Source organism: Micropterus dolomieu, linkage group LG07 (assembly GCF_021292245.1).
Source record: "Micropterus dolomieu isolate WLL.071019.BEF.003 ecotype Adirondacks linkage group LG07, ASM2129224v1, whole genome shotgun sequence".
NCBI classification, from domain to species: Eukaryota; Metazoa; Chordata; class Actinopteri; order Centrarchiformes; family Centrarchidae; genus Micropterus; species Micropterus dolomieu.
This window is the reverse complement of record NC_060156.1, coordinates 24,979,041-24,992,316: the sequence shown is the minus strand read 5'-3', so window position 1 is coordinate 24,992,316 and position 13,276 is coordinate 24,979,041. Positions and strand designations below refer to the sequence as shown.

General features: G+C 45.5%; 1 protein-coding gene across 1 annotated transcript; it reads left to right on the top strand.

Moving 5' to 3' along the window:
- Positions 1-470: 470 nt before the first annotated feature.
- LOC123973704 (trace amine-associated receptor 13c-like) lies at positions 471-1,607 on the top strand. The gene is made up of 2 exons (XM_046053929.1): positions 471-643; positions 794-1,607. The coding sequence occupies exons 1-2, from the start codon at positions 471-473 to the stop codon at positions 1,605-1,607; spliced, it is 987 nt and encodes a 328-aa protein (XP_045909885.1).
- The last annotated feature ends 11,669 nt before the right edge of the window (positions 1,608-13,276 follow it).

Sequence of the window (13,276 nt, the reverse complement as noted above, 5' to 3'; positions counted from 1 at the left end):
GCATGAGGTCTGACTAACGCCTGGAGATCGGTGGGGGCCGTACCATTGACTTAAATCCAAAGTTACAAGCGAGTTGGGATAGGGAATCTTTAAGTCAAGATTAAAAACATTTCTTCTGTTTAATTCATGAAGGTTCTCTACACATTGAGTTTGAGTTAGAATTAAAATCTAAATTGTCCAATTAGACTCCACTTATCCAAAACCTTTAATCTGTTGTACTATATGACTGCAGTCTGAAAGGTGATTCCTGTGGGACTGACTCCTGTGCGGAACACAGCAATGACAATGACTGAAATAGAGAGGAGTACTGCAAAGGAAAATGATTGGATGAGAGACGTCATTCTTTGCTACAAAGGAAAAAAAACACAGCAGAGATGGAAGGAAGGACAGAAATAACTCAGCTGTATTACAGAGAACTTTGATCAAAATGCTGCCAGAGCTCAGCAGCTTCTCTTCTTCTCTCTCTGATAATGGAGACTCTGGAAGAAGTTGAACTCTGCTTTCCACAACTCCTCAACATGTCCTGCAAGAGGCCAAAGCGTTCTCACTTTGAGGTCATAATGTCGTACATTATTCTGTCCTCCATCACTGTGCTCAGCACAACTCTGAACCTGCTGGTCATCATCACCATCTCACACTTCAAGTATGGGAAACATACTGCATGGAATTGAAAACAAAATTTATTGATGTTTTTCTGGAAAATAGTGTCATTATTTTGCGTTACTGCTTGTGTCCTATAAATATCATTATTCACAAGTTATTTAATATGTGTTGCTTGTCTTTCTCTCTCCAGGCAGCTCCACACCCCCACCAACCTCTTCCTTCTCTCTCTGGCTGTCTCAGATTTCTTTGTGGGCCTCCTCATGTTCTTCCAAATTATGCTCATAGATGGCTGCTGGTACCTCGGTACATTCATGTGTATGCTGTATGTGTATCTAGGATACATTATTACCTCTACCTCGGTAGGAAATATGGTGCTGATATGTGCTGACCGCTATGTGGCTATTTGTCATCCTCTGCATTACTCTACCAAAGTCACTCAAAAAAGAGTTCAAGTCTGTGTTTCTCTGTGTTGGATATGTTCTATAATCTTTCAAATACTGGTGCTTAAGGATAACTTTGAACAACCAGGCGGCGCTATTTCTTGCACTGGTGAGTGTGTGGCTGTCACTAACTACATTGCAGAACTTGCTGATATGGTTTTTTCTTTTGCTGGTCCTGTTACTGTCATCATAGTTCTGTATATGAGAGTATTTGTGGTGGCTGTGTCTCAGGCTCGTGCTATGCGGTCTCATACTGTAGCTGTCACACTTCAGGGTTCAGGGAAAGTAAATATTAAGAAATCTGAGATTAAAGCAGCCAGGACTCTTGGTGTTGTTGTAGTTGTTTTTCTGATATGCCTCTGCCCATTTTACATTGTGGTCCTTAGTGCCCAGGACGCTATTATCAATGCTTCATTATCCTTTGTGCTACGTCTGTTATATTTTAATTCATGTTTAAACCCGATTATCTATGCCTTTTTCTACCCCTGGTTCAGAAAATGTCTTAAACTCATTGTTACACTTGAGATACTGCGGCCTGACTCCTGTGAGGTCAACATATTGTAGAGAGTGAGACAGAGTGTGTAGTCACTGAAATACTTTTGCTATGAAAAGAAAACTACACTTGAACACATTGTAAATAAAAGGTTTGTGTGAAGTGAACACGTTACTCTCTGCATTTATTGCATGGACTGCATGTTACATAAACGTGTGGAAATAGAGAGCAATAAAAGGCAACCGACACAGTTGTCTGTGTATAATGTCAGTTTTAAATGGAATTTTCTTCAACATTGTACATTTTCAAGTGAGCAGTAATCATGACCATGCAGTATCGTCAGACATCACCTTCTTTCACCTATTTAGGGACGGAGAAAATGACTGATGAATGAGTACTGGTGCTTCTCAGTGGCTGTTTGAGAGAAGTAAAATGCACAACAATGTAATATATTATAGAAATGGCAACAATGTGTTTTAGAGGCTAGGTTGATATTAAATTTAGTGTGTTTAAGTGTGATTTGCTAAATAATTTATGGTGTTTGCAGAACATTATGATTTTGCATGCACTTTTGTTAGGAAACAAAATATGTCTGAGCACAAGTCCTATTGTGTATCCACAAATATGAAATTGTTAAAAAACAAAATTAACCTTAATTCAGTATAATGATTAAATATACTGCAAAGATGAGTATGTATCACAAAGTTGGCATATAAAAACTATTTGAAAGAATTGGTGGGAAAGTGTTTTTAAATATTTCACTTTGACAGAATATAGCAAGAGAAATAATTTTTTGATTATTATTCATTCAATTTCTTTACTTTTACCCTTTCAGGACTCATCTGATACTATTGTTTGTAGTAAAATTGCTGAATACATTGCTGAAGTCATCGTAATAAACAATATGTTGCTGTGTGGTTGCTAAAACGCATTTCTTAATCACCACTATAATAATACTATACAAACATTATGTTTTGTAAGAGATAGCTTCAGGGCAGACAGAATGAATGTATTTTTTACTTCGGCTCTTATACAGGTGCTGGTCATATAATTAGAATATCATCAAAAAGTCGATTTATTTCAGTAATTCCATTCCAGTTAAACTTGTATAATGTATACATTCATTCCACACAGACTGATATATTTCAAGTGTTCATTCCTTTTAATTTTGATGATTATAACTGACAACTAATGAAAACCCCCAAATCAGTATCTCAGAAAATTAGAATATTGTGAAAAGGTTCAATATTGAAGACACCTGGTGCCACACTCTAATCAGCTAATTAACTCAAAACACCTGCAAAGGCATTTAAATGGTCTCTCAGTCTAGTTCTGTAGGCTACACAATCATGGGGAAGACTGCTGACTTGACAGCTGTCCAAAAGACGACCATTGACACCTTGCACAAGGAGGGCAAGACACAAAAGGTCATTGCTAAAGAGGCTGGCTGTTCACAGAACTCTGTGTCCAAGCACATTAATAAAGAGGTGAAGGGAAGGAAAAGATGTGGTAGAAAAAACTGTACAAGCAATAGGGATAACTGCACCCTGGAGAGGACTGTGAAACAAAACCCATTCAAAAATGTGGGGGTGATTCACAAAGAGTGGACTGCAGTTGGAGTCAGTGCTTCAAGAACCACCACGCACAGACGTATGCAAGACACGGGTTTCAGCTGTCGCATTCCTTGTGTCAAGCCACTCTTGAACAAGACCCAGCGTCAGAAGCGTCTCACCTGGGCTAAAGACAAAAAGGACTGGACTGCTGCTGAGTGGTCCAAAGTTATGTTCTCTGATGAAAGTAAATTTTACATTTCCTTTGGAAATTAAGGTCCCAGAGTCTGGAGGAAGAGAGGAGAGGCACAGAATCCACATTGCTTGAAGTCCAGTGTAAAGTTTCCACAGTCAGTGATGGTTTGGGTGCCATGTCATCTGCTGGTGTTGGTCCAAGGTCAACGCAGCCGTCTGCCAGGAAGTTTTAGAGCACTTCATGCTTCCTGCTGCTGACCAACTTTATGGAGATGCAGATTTCATTTTCCAACAGGACTTGGCACCTGCACACAGTGCCAAAGCTATTAGTAACTGGTTTAAGGACCATGGTATCCCTGTTCTTAATTGGCCAGCAAACTTGCCTGACCTTAACCCTTTAGAAAATCTATGGGGTATTGTGAAGAGGAAGATGCGATACGCCAGACCCATCAATGCAGAAGAGCTGAAGGCCACTATCAGAGCAACCTGGGCTCTCATAACACCTGAGCAGTGCCACAGACTGATCGACTCCATGCCACGCCGCATTGCTGCAGTAATTCAGGCAAAAGGAGCCCCAAATAAGTATTGAGTGCTGTGCATGCTCATACTTTTCATGTTCATACTTTTCAGTTGGCCAACACTTCTTAAAATCCTTTTTTTGTATTGGTCTCAAGTAATATTCAAATTTTTGGAGATACTGAATTTGGGATTTTCATTAGTTGCCAGTTTTAATCATCACAATTAAACATTTGAAATATATCTTATATAAATTGTGATCATTATTTTAAATACTACTAGTACTAGTAAAATGATTGAAAATTTGAAAATGTTAAAAAATAATTGGAAATGAAAACGTTGCTCATGCTGAGGCAAGTGTCACCGTACAGGCAGAAAAACCTCCAGCTAAGAAGCTCAAAATGGCTCGTAAGATCAGATTATATAAAACCAGAAAGTAATCAAAAAGGACATGCCAACTTCCAGTGTAGGGCCCGCGAAGTAAACCCATGCCCCACTCTCTCCGACGGACTCTGGTCAGGGTGCTAGTGGCACTTTTGGGACTGAGCCTGGCCTGAGTACCTTGGGGTGCACACAGCACCAGAGCCCATGGTTATCAGCGAAGACTCATCAAGAGACTCCCTGCTGCTTAGAACTGGCCACTGAGGCCGCAAAGACAGCTGTCTTGTTGCAGCTCTACAGTTGAGTTATGCAGTTGAGGTGTGCATGCAGATCTACAAACAGCCAAGGGGAGTCCGGTGCTTGATCAACTGCATCGACGAAAATGAGGTATTAATACGGCAATACATGTTGACACCAAATCCTGCCATGTTTCAGTGAGTGTTGGAGAGTGGGCATGGACTGTTCGGGAGGGGCAATTGGACTTTCAATCAGGACAGTGCCTTTTCTTCTCAAGAGGGGGTGTTGTGAGAATGAGATAATTGTGAAGAAAAGGACACTGGAAGCAACTGGTTCTGGTTCTTGGGGGACCTTCATAGATACTGTTTGACTGCCTGACACATATACAAGCCATATAGTAAAATTACTGTAATGGGAATTCCAAACATATTGCATGTAACCCTGGACTCAGGGAGACTCATCTGTGATGTGGCACTGAATCTGTGTAAACGTAACAGTCAAAATATCTCTGTTCTCTGTGGTATCCAGACTTCAGGGACAATGTGTCTCTGTGGGATGATAATATTGACCCTAAAGCTGGATAAATAACAGGCTCACAGAGCTCTCCTCACTCATTCGAGCGTACATGTACACGGCGTATGTGTTTTGCTGTGAGTCCTTCTGCAGAAGACTTGAATAAAATTCACAGAAGTGTTTGCCTGAGCTGTTAATTTAAACACGCAATTCCCACCACATTACTCACCTGTGCTTTCACTCTGATGATTTACATGATCATATTTCAGATTAGACGTTGATGTCCAGTAAAGAGAAAGTGAAAGTCTCTCAGCTCTATCCTTTAGAAAAATACGACAGATGTGTGTATCTCGCGCACCTGAGTGGAGGCATGAAAGGAGGTGTGAAAATAAAAAGAGGGACAAGAGTTTTCATTTTTTAAATCTATAGTATTTGAGTTTATAATATTCATTAATACATTTTAAAACTTGTTTGAGAAGTGTGGCCTACTATATTTGGCCTTAATGCATTAAACATTTAAGGGATTTTACTAACATGAGTTATAGAGACCTGCATGATATGTTTTATTACCTTATTTGGAGAATTGTTTGTGAACTGAGGAAAAGGGGTGTTGCACCTAATGGACAGCAGGACCATCTACCCATAAAAGGGAGATGGTCCTAATGTAAAAACCAATCAATGTGATGATCAAGTCCTGATAGCCAATGACTGAGAAAAGAGTGGGGTCCCTGTCTATTTTTTTTATTTAAGTTGCCGACCCTAGAGCTCTGCGCAAACTTTTTGGGGCTTGTTGAAAAAAAATAAGTTTCTCTTTGGGTGGACGCCTTAAGAAAACTAGAAAGAGTTTCTCGTTTCATTATTGTCTTTTTTTTCCCCTTCCCCCTTTTCTGGACTTGGTAAGTTAATATTTACTTACTTTAACATCCACACCGCCTTCATTAAAACACCTCATTACAGATAACCAGAAAACTGGCCCTTTAAGGAGCTCATTCCAGGTTATGTGTTCAGTACTCTGCTTTCTGGAATCTAAAGCGAGAGGGGGAGAGGGGTTGACTAGGGAACTTTTGAATCTGGAGTTAGAAATTCAACACAGACGATCAGGCCAGTACCTAGTGTTGAAACTAGCTTGTTCTATCCCACACAGGCTCCCCCCTCTACTGGACTCTATGGGTACTACCTCCTTCAATCACACGCACACACTTGCCCACTGAAATTTTTGTTGTGCATGTAGCTGACCAATAGGACATCGCTACCGATACGTGTGTGACGTATAAATAGCAGTGTCCCTACTGCCTCAGGATCCTTTCGTCTTCAGCAAACGGCAAACTGCTCACTGCTGTTCTTCTGTTTCAGTGATAGTGCAGTCAGTAACACCCTGTCCAAGAAGAGCCTGGCCAGCTGGCTTTGTGAGTGAATCTCCCAAGTCTGTACACGGGCGGGAACAGACCCATCCTCAGTGGTGCGTGCACATTGCACTCAGAAGTGTGGAAGTGTCTACGACCCTTTTTCAGCGGGGTGTGTGTCGAAGAGATCTGCACAATGGCATCTTGGCCCTTACTGTGCCCATTTGTCTGGCTCCTTTTCATAATTCCTGCTCACAAAATGCAACCTAGGATCTGAAAAGTGAGGATATGGTGACTACTGGGTGTAGAGGGGGAACATACACTGGCAGTGCCTGACGTTCCAGTGAGAAGTTAGGGCAGCCCAGGTGTTAATGGTCAGGCCAAGCCCCTATCGGTCCAGCAACCTTCTCAGGGGTGTCCCACCATGCTGTCACTAGGTGATGTGCTGGTTGGGGCTTTGGCCGGCCTGTGGCCGACCGGGTTGGTGTGGTGGACTTTGGATTGTCGCGGCTTGGGCGGACAGTCATCGGGCTCCACCCACTGTACCCATAGAGTCCAGTAGAGGGCGGAGCCTGTGTGAGATAGAACGAAGGTTACAATATGGTAACCCTAGTTCTATAAGCACAGGCGGAGTCCTCTACTGATGAGCCCTGCCCTTCCAACGCCGTCTGCTGAAGAGGCGGTCGGATGCTGAGGCAGTAGGGATACTGTCGGGAGGCCTTTTCACAGACTTTATTGAGAGGCAGGCAAGACAAGGTGGGAGCGAGTGATTGAGCTTGGTGGCAGGCTCGACGATAGTCAGGGACGGCAGGCAGTGTGTGCTCCTCCAGAAAAAACAGGCAGGTATGGGCATAAGGGAAGGTGTCCTCTCCAGACTAAGAAAACCTAAGACAAAGATGAAGTTAATCACAAGGCATAACAGAGAACAATGGTCGCAACAAGGCTGGGTGCCAGCAAAAGACCTACGCTATACAACATAACAATCCAGCAAAGGCTGAGGAGAACTGCAGGGCTTATGAAGCAGCACAGAACGACATGATATGGATCAGGTGTGCTAATCAGTCTGCCAGACAGGTGAGTGAGCCAGCCCCATGCTTCCCCACCAGTCACGCCTCCTGTCAAACTGCAAAGGTAGAGACTAGGTAGCCACAAGGAAGAGAGAGAGGCCGAGCGACAGAAAAACCAAAACACACCAGCCAGCCTCACACACTCAGAAACAGAAAGTAACAAAACACAGACAACCACACAAGGACCCTCCCAGCATAGTCATAGTTGAGACCTCGTGACAGTACCCCCCTTCCGACGGCCGCTTCCAGGCGGGCCACCAGGTTTCTCAGGGTACCGACGATGAAAGTCTTGGACCAGAGCGGGCGGCTCAGGAGGTAGAGCGGGTTGGCCGTTAATCGGAAGGTCGGCGGTTCAATCCCTGGCTCCCCCTGGCGTGTCGAAGTGTCCTTGGGCAAGATACTGAACCCCGAAAAGCCCCTGGCGGCTATTCCGCCAGTGTATGAGTGAATGTTAGTTTGAGCACTTAGGCTCAGTGTATGAATGTGTGTGACTGGTGAATGCAGATGTAGGAATGTACAAAAAGACTAGAAAGGCGCTATACAAGTACGGAGCATTTACATTTACCAGAGTAGCATCCAGGATTTGAATGCGAGGAATCCAGCTCCTCTCCTCCGGACCGTAACCCTCCCAGTCCACTAAGTATTGAGTACCACGGTGGCGGGAGTCCAGCAGGCGGTGAACAGTAAACACCTGCTCACCATCGACAAATCGGGGTGGGGTAGTCGGCAGAGTGTTGTGAGCGTACTCGACCCATGACACTTGAGAAGCCCACTTGGTGGGATTATTGGAAACCATGCAGTGCAGCGTTACCTCCATCTTCTGATTAGCTCGCTCCGCTTGGCCGTTAGTTTGAGGATGGTACCCGGAAGATAAACTGACAGATGTTCCCAGAGCAGAGCAAAACTCCTTCCAAACAGCGGAGATAAACTGCGGACCACGGTCAGACACAATATCCAGACGGAACACCTGCTTGACGAGGACCTCCGCCATCTCTTTGGCAGAAGGTAATTTAGGAAGTGGGATTAAATGTACAAACTTGCTGAATCTGTTGACCACCGTGAGGATGGTCGTCTGACCCTCAGATGGAGGTAACCCGGTCACAAAGTCCATAGCCAGGTGCGACCAAGGACGACGAGGAATGGGTAGTGGTCGCAGGAGACCGGCGGCGGGCTGGTTAGACCCCTTGTTCTGGGCACACACAGGACAGGCAGCCACAAACGCCCGAGTATCCGCCTCCATGGTGGGCCACCAGAACCTTCTGCGAAGGAAGACCAAAGAGCGAGAGACTCCAGGATGACCTGTGAGTCTAGATAAATGAGCCCATAGCAACACTGCAGATCTCATAGGAGAAGGTACAAAAAGACTGCCAGGAGGACCGTTACCTGGATCAGGATGTTCACGTAGAGCAGCCTTGACCTCCTCTTCAATCCTCCAGGTGATGGCGCCGACCACAAGCTTTCATGCTCGGGACAGTGCGTCAGGATTGATGTTGCGTGAACCAGGTCTGTAAGTCAGTGTGAAATGGAAACGACCAAAAAACAATGCCCACCTCGCCTGACGGGAATTTAGTCGCTTGGCTGAACGAATATACTCCAAGTTCTTGTGGTCGGTCCACACCACGAATGGATGCTCCGCCCCCTCCAGCCAGTGCCGCCATTCCTCCAGTGCCAGTTTGACCGCCAACAGCTCCCGGTCACCCACGTCATAGTTCCTTTCTGGAGGAGAGGGACGATGGGAGAAAAAAAGCACAGGGATGCATCCTGTCATCTGAAGCCCGCTGGGACAGCACGGCACCAATGCCGACCTCGGAAGCATCAACTTCAACAACAAACTGTTTTGTGGTGTCAGGCTGGACCAAAATTGGTGCTTCAGTGAACTGCTTCTTTAAGTCTGAAAAGGCTGCACTAGCCTTCGGTGACCACTGGAAGGTTCGGGAGGTAGAGGTAAGACCAGTCAAGGGGGCAGCTACGCAGCTGTAATTGCGAATAAACCTCTGGTAAAAGTTAGCAAATCCCAAATACCTCTTTAGCTGTTTCCTGTTCTCTGGTTCAGGCCATTCGACCACTGCTCTCACCTTGCACAGATCCATCCTTATCTCAACTTGAGAGATTATATTGCCCAGAAAAGAGACCGTAGGGGTATGAAACTCGCACATCTCTACCTTTACAAAAAGACGATTCTCCAAAAGGCGTTGCAATACCTGGCGAACGTGGTGAACGTGCTCAGCTGGATCTCTGGAAAAGATCAAAATATCGTCGAGATAAACAAACACAAATCTGTCAAGCATATCTCTGAGGATGTCATTAACCATGCCCTGGAAGACTGCGGGGGCGTTGGTAAGCCCAAACGGCATAACCAGATACTCAAAGTGCCCAAGGGGAGTGTTAAAGGCAGTCTTCCATTCGTCTCCCTCTCTAATGCGAACCAGGTGATAGGCATTGCGTAGGTCCAGCTTGGAGAAAATGACCGCCCCCTGGAGAGAGTCAAAAGCAGAGGTCATGAGAGGTAATGGGTATTTGTTTTTTACCGTAATGTTATTGAGACCTCTGAAATCAATGCAGGGCCTGAGGGTGCCATCCTTCTTTCCCACAAAGAAAAACCCTGCCCCCAGGGGTGATGAGGAGTGACGAATAATGCCAGCCGCCAGCGAATCCTTTATGTAGGCCTCCATTGTCTCGCGTTCGGGCTTAGATAAGCTGTAGAGACGACTCCCAGGGAACGGAGAACCAGGCAACAGCTCAATAGAGCAGTCGTAGGGACGGTGAGGTGGCAAAGACAGGGCTTGTTGTTTGCTGAAAACCAACTGAAGGTCATGATAATCCAGAGGAACATTAGATAAGTCCGGTTCTACAGAACCCGTCACCCGACGGGAAACAGACTGGGGTGTGGCAGAGGATAAACAGCTAGCATGACAGGCAGTGCTCCAACTAATGATCCTAGAGGTGGGCCAGTCAATGTTAGGACTAGTGGCACCGAGGGGGAACTAATAACAAAGAAACTAATCTGTTCGATATGGTTACCTGATAATTGTAGTCTAACTGGGCAAGTACGGGCAACAACCTGGGCCAATAACCTACCATCAAGGGCGTTAGCTTCAAGTGGCTTATCTAGCAGTACAATGGGGATCTTTAACTGCTCTACCAACACCTCATCTAGGAAACTCTCATCTGCTCCAGAATCAATAAGAGCTAGACTGACCTTGGTAAGTGAGGGTGGCGTGAAGTTGAGTGCGAGGACGAGGAGAAAGAGGGATCGCTGCTCTACTCGCTAGGATTCTCCTCCCACCTAGCGAGCTTGCCTGTTTGAAGGATTGTCAGGGCAGGAAACCAGGAAGTGTCCAAACTGGCCACAATACAGACAACACTGATTAGATGCGGCGCTGGCGCTCCACAGGGTCCAGACGCTGGCGACCTAGCTGCATGGGTTCCTCTCTGGGTGGGGAAGCATGGCGGTAATCAGAGCTGGTAGCTCCTGATGGGCGAACGGTCTCTGGAAACCGGAAGCGCCGGTGCTGGGTGATGTCACTCCCCTGTCGCGGGTGCCGAGACCATTGTCAATACGAATAGAAATAGAGATAAAAGCATCTAAATCAACAGGTTCAGGATAAGAGATTAATTCATCCTTTATGGCCTCACTCAGACCCTTGGAAAAGGCTGCTTGGAGAGCCACCGCGTTCCAGCCACTCCCCTCTGCCAGCGTGCGTAACTCCACGGCGAACTCAGCTACGCTCCGGAACCCCTGGCGAAGAGAAAGCAACCTCACGGAAGCGTCAGGGCCACTCACCGGATGGTCGAAAACCTTGCGTAGCTCAGAGCAGAAGGTGGCTTAGGAAGAGGTAGGTGTGGACTGCTTCTCCCATACTGCTGAGGCCCATTGCAGAGTCTCTCCTTTTAACAGCCCAATAACAAAAGCAATCCTGGATCTGTCCAAAGCGTAGGTGCGGGGCTGTTGTTCGAAAACCAAATCACACTGCATTAGAAATGGTTGACAATGTCCCAAGATACCCTCATACCGTTCTGGCGTGGGAACCCACGGTTCCCGATCTGGCAGTGCGACCGGTGGCGCGGGATCTGGAGGAGCCGCTGCCGTCACAGTCAGCTGAGTGTGTAGCTCTGTGACGTTGATGGTGAGTTGCCGTAGTCCATCCATGATCTCCCTGAGAGAATGACTGTGCTGTCCGAGGGTGTATTCTTGCGCTGTAACTGCATGTTTGACCGCGTCTAAGTCTGCTGGGTCCATACTGGCTGGATTGTACTGTCAGATATGGTTTAACCAGAACCCAGAAGCAGACAGAGACGGGAGGCCTTTTCACAGACTTTATTGAGAGGCAGGCAAGACAAGGTGGGAGCGAGTGATTGAGTTTGGTGGCAGGCTCGACGATAGTCAGGGACGGCAGGCAGTGTGTGCTCCTCCAGAAAAAACAGGCAGGTATGGGCATTGTGCTGTCTTTAAAGTTAAGATAATAGTTGAATACTGAGCTTAATGGTTAAATTACAGGGGTTCATGCTGGTTGCTGCCCTCTACTGGTCAGAGTTAATAATTTAGTGAAGTACACTCTTCAGTTGAAGACAGACAGGCAAGATAGACAGTGCTGGATTCATGTTGCTCAAAGTATATCTGATCCGCTTCTGCCTTGGAGACTATGTGCCTGTAAGTAATATGTAAATCATTTTCAATCACTTGCATTTGCAAAGAATGTCATGTTAGACACGTTTTTATGCTTTGGTAAAACATATGCTCTGTTAGCTAGCAGCACAGCAGTAGCTAGCCTGTTCCTTAATTGTTTTGTGACTTGTAGATGTTGTGGTAGGTGAACTGTGTTCTCATACAGGAGGCGTAATCACATGTTGTATACAGTAGGCTACAGTGCGTGTTTTACACTTTGATAGCGATTGTGTAGTAACATAGTTATATGTATCAGATGTAGTCTCTGTATGCATATGTTCATGTTTGGATACTGATATATATTCTTATTCTGTTATGTTTCAGTTTTACAAAACAAACCAAAAGCGGAAACCACTTCAATAAAATACAAGAAAAGTCAAGCCTTGTGTGTTTATTGGAGGACTTTTGAATGTTAACTGGCTGCCTAGCTTTGCTCAAGAGACCGCATTGCAAGGGCAGCACAGTAAAAAGGCACTAGCACAGCGGGCTCAAGCTCTAGAAATCCATACTCAGCAAACATGAGTCTACGTTCAGGAGGACATTATCAAAAGAAAGACACTCCTATGCAGCAAACCGAAGCTAGCGGAGAACAACCAACCAAGAAGCATGGGCCTCCTAAACCATTTGTTGCTAAGTCACAGTCCTCAAGAGCATCCTCAAGAGCATCCTCCAGAGCCTCTCGGCGATCATAATCAACAACTTCTTCAGCCACAAAAGCCTATGCCAGAGCAAAAGCTGCCCAGGCTCACGTAGCTTACGCTGAAAAGGAAGCTGACATGATGAAGCAAAGAGCAGACCTGGAATCAAGCATGCTAAAGCAAAAGGCTGACTACGACGCTAGTCTCCATCTTCTCCAGTGCCAAAGAGTTGCTGCTGCAGCTGAAGCTGAAGCTACAGCCTATGAGGAAGCAGAAGTTGAAAGAGAGGAACTCTGCTATATCGAAGACGTACCCCTCAGTTCAGTCCAACGCACTACTGAGTACGTCCAACAGCAGTCTGAGTTGGCCTTTCGGGAGCTGCCTACAAAGTACATACCTGTGGAGTCACATGATAGAAAAATAAATAAATTGGAAACGCAGGAGGATAAATCAGCGAGTTACCGGGGTATCCACAACAACACACAGACAGTTTACAAAGACATAAAAAAAGAGGTACCACTTAACTCTCATAGTACTCCGAAGTACTCAGCCAATCCTGAAAATCAATACTTACCTGAGCCTCAAGGTGCACAAGACTTTGCAAAATATCTTATCCGGAGGGAAATGGTGAGTG

Excerpts from the sequence above, each read along its gene's own strand:
- LOC123973704 (XM_046053929.1), top strand. The coding sequence starts at position 471 with ATGGAGACTCTGGAAGAAGTTGAACTCTGCTTTCCACAACTCCTCAAC. Across the intron at positions 644-793 it reads ATCACCATCTCACACTTCAA|GCAGCTCCACACCCCCACCA; the intron begins GTATGGGAAACA and ends TTCTCTCTCCAG.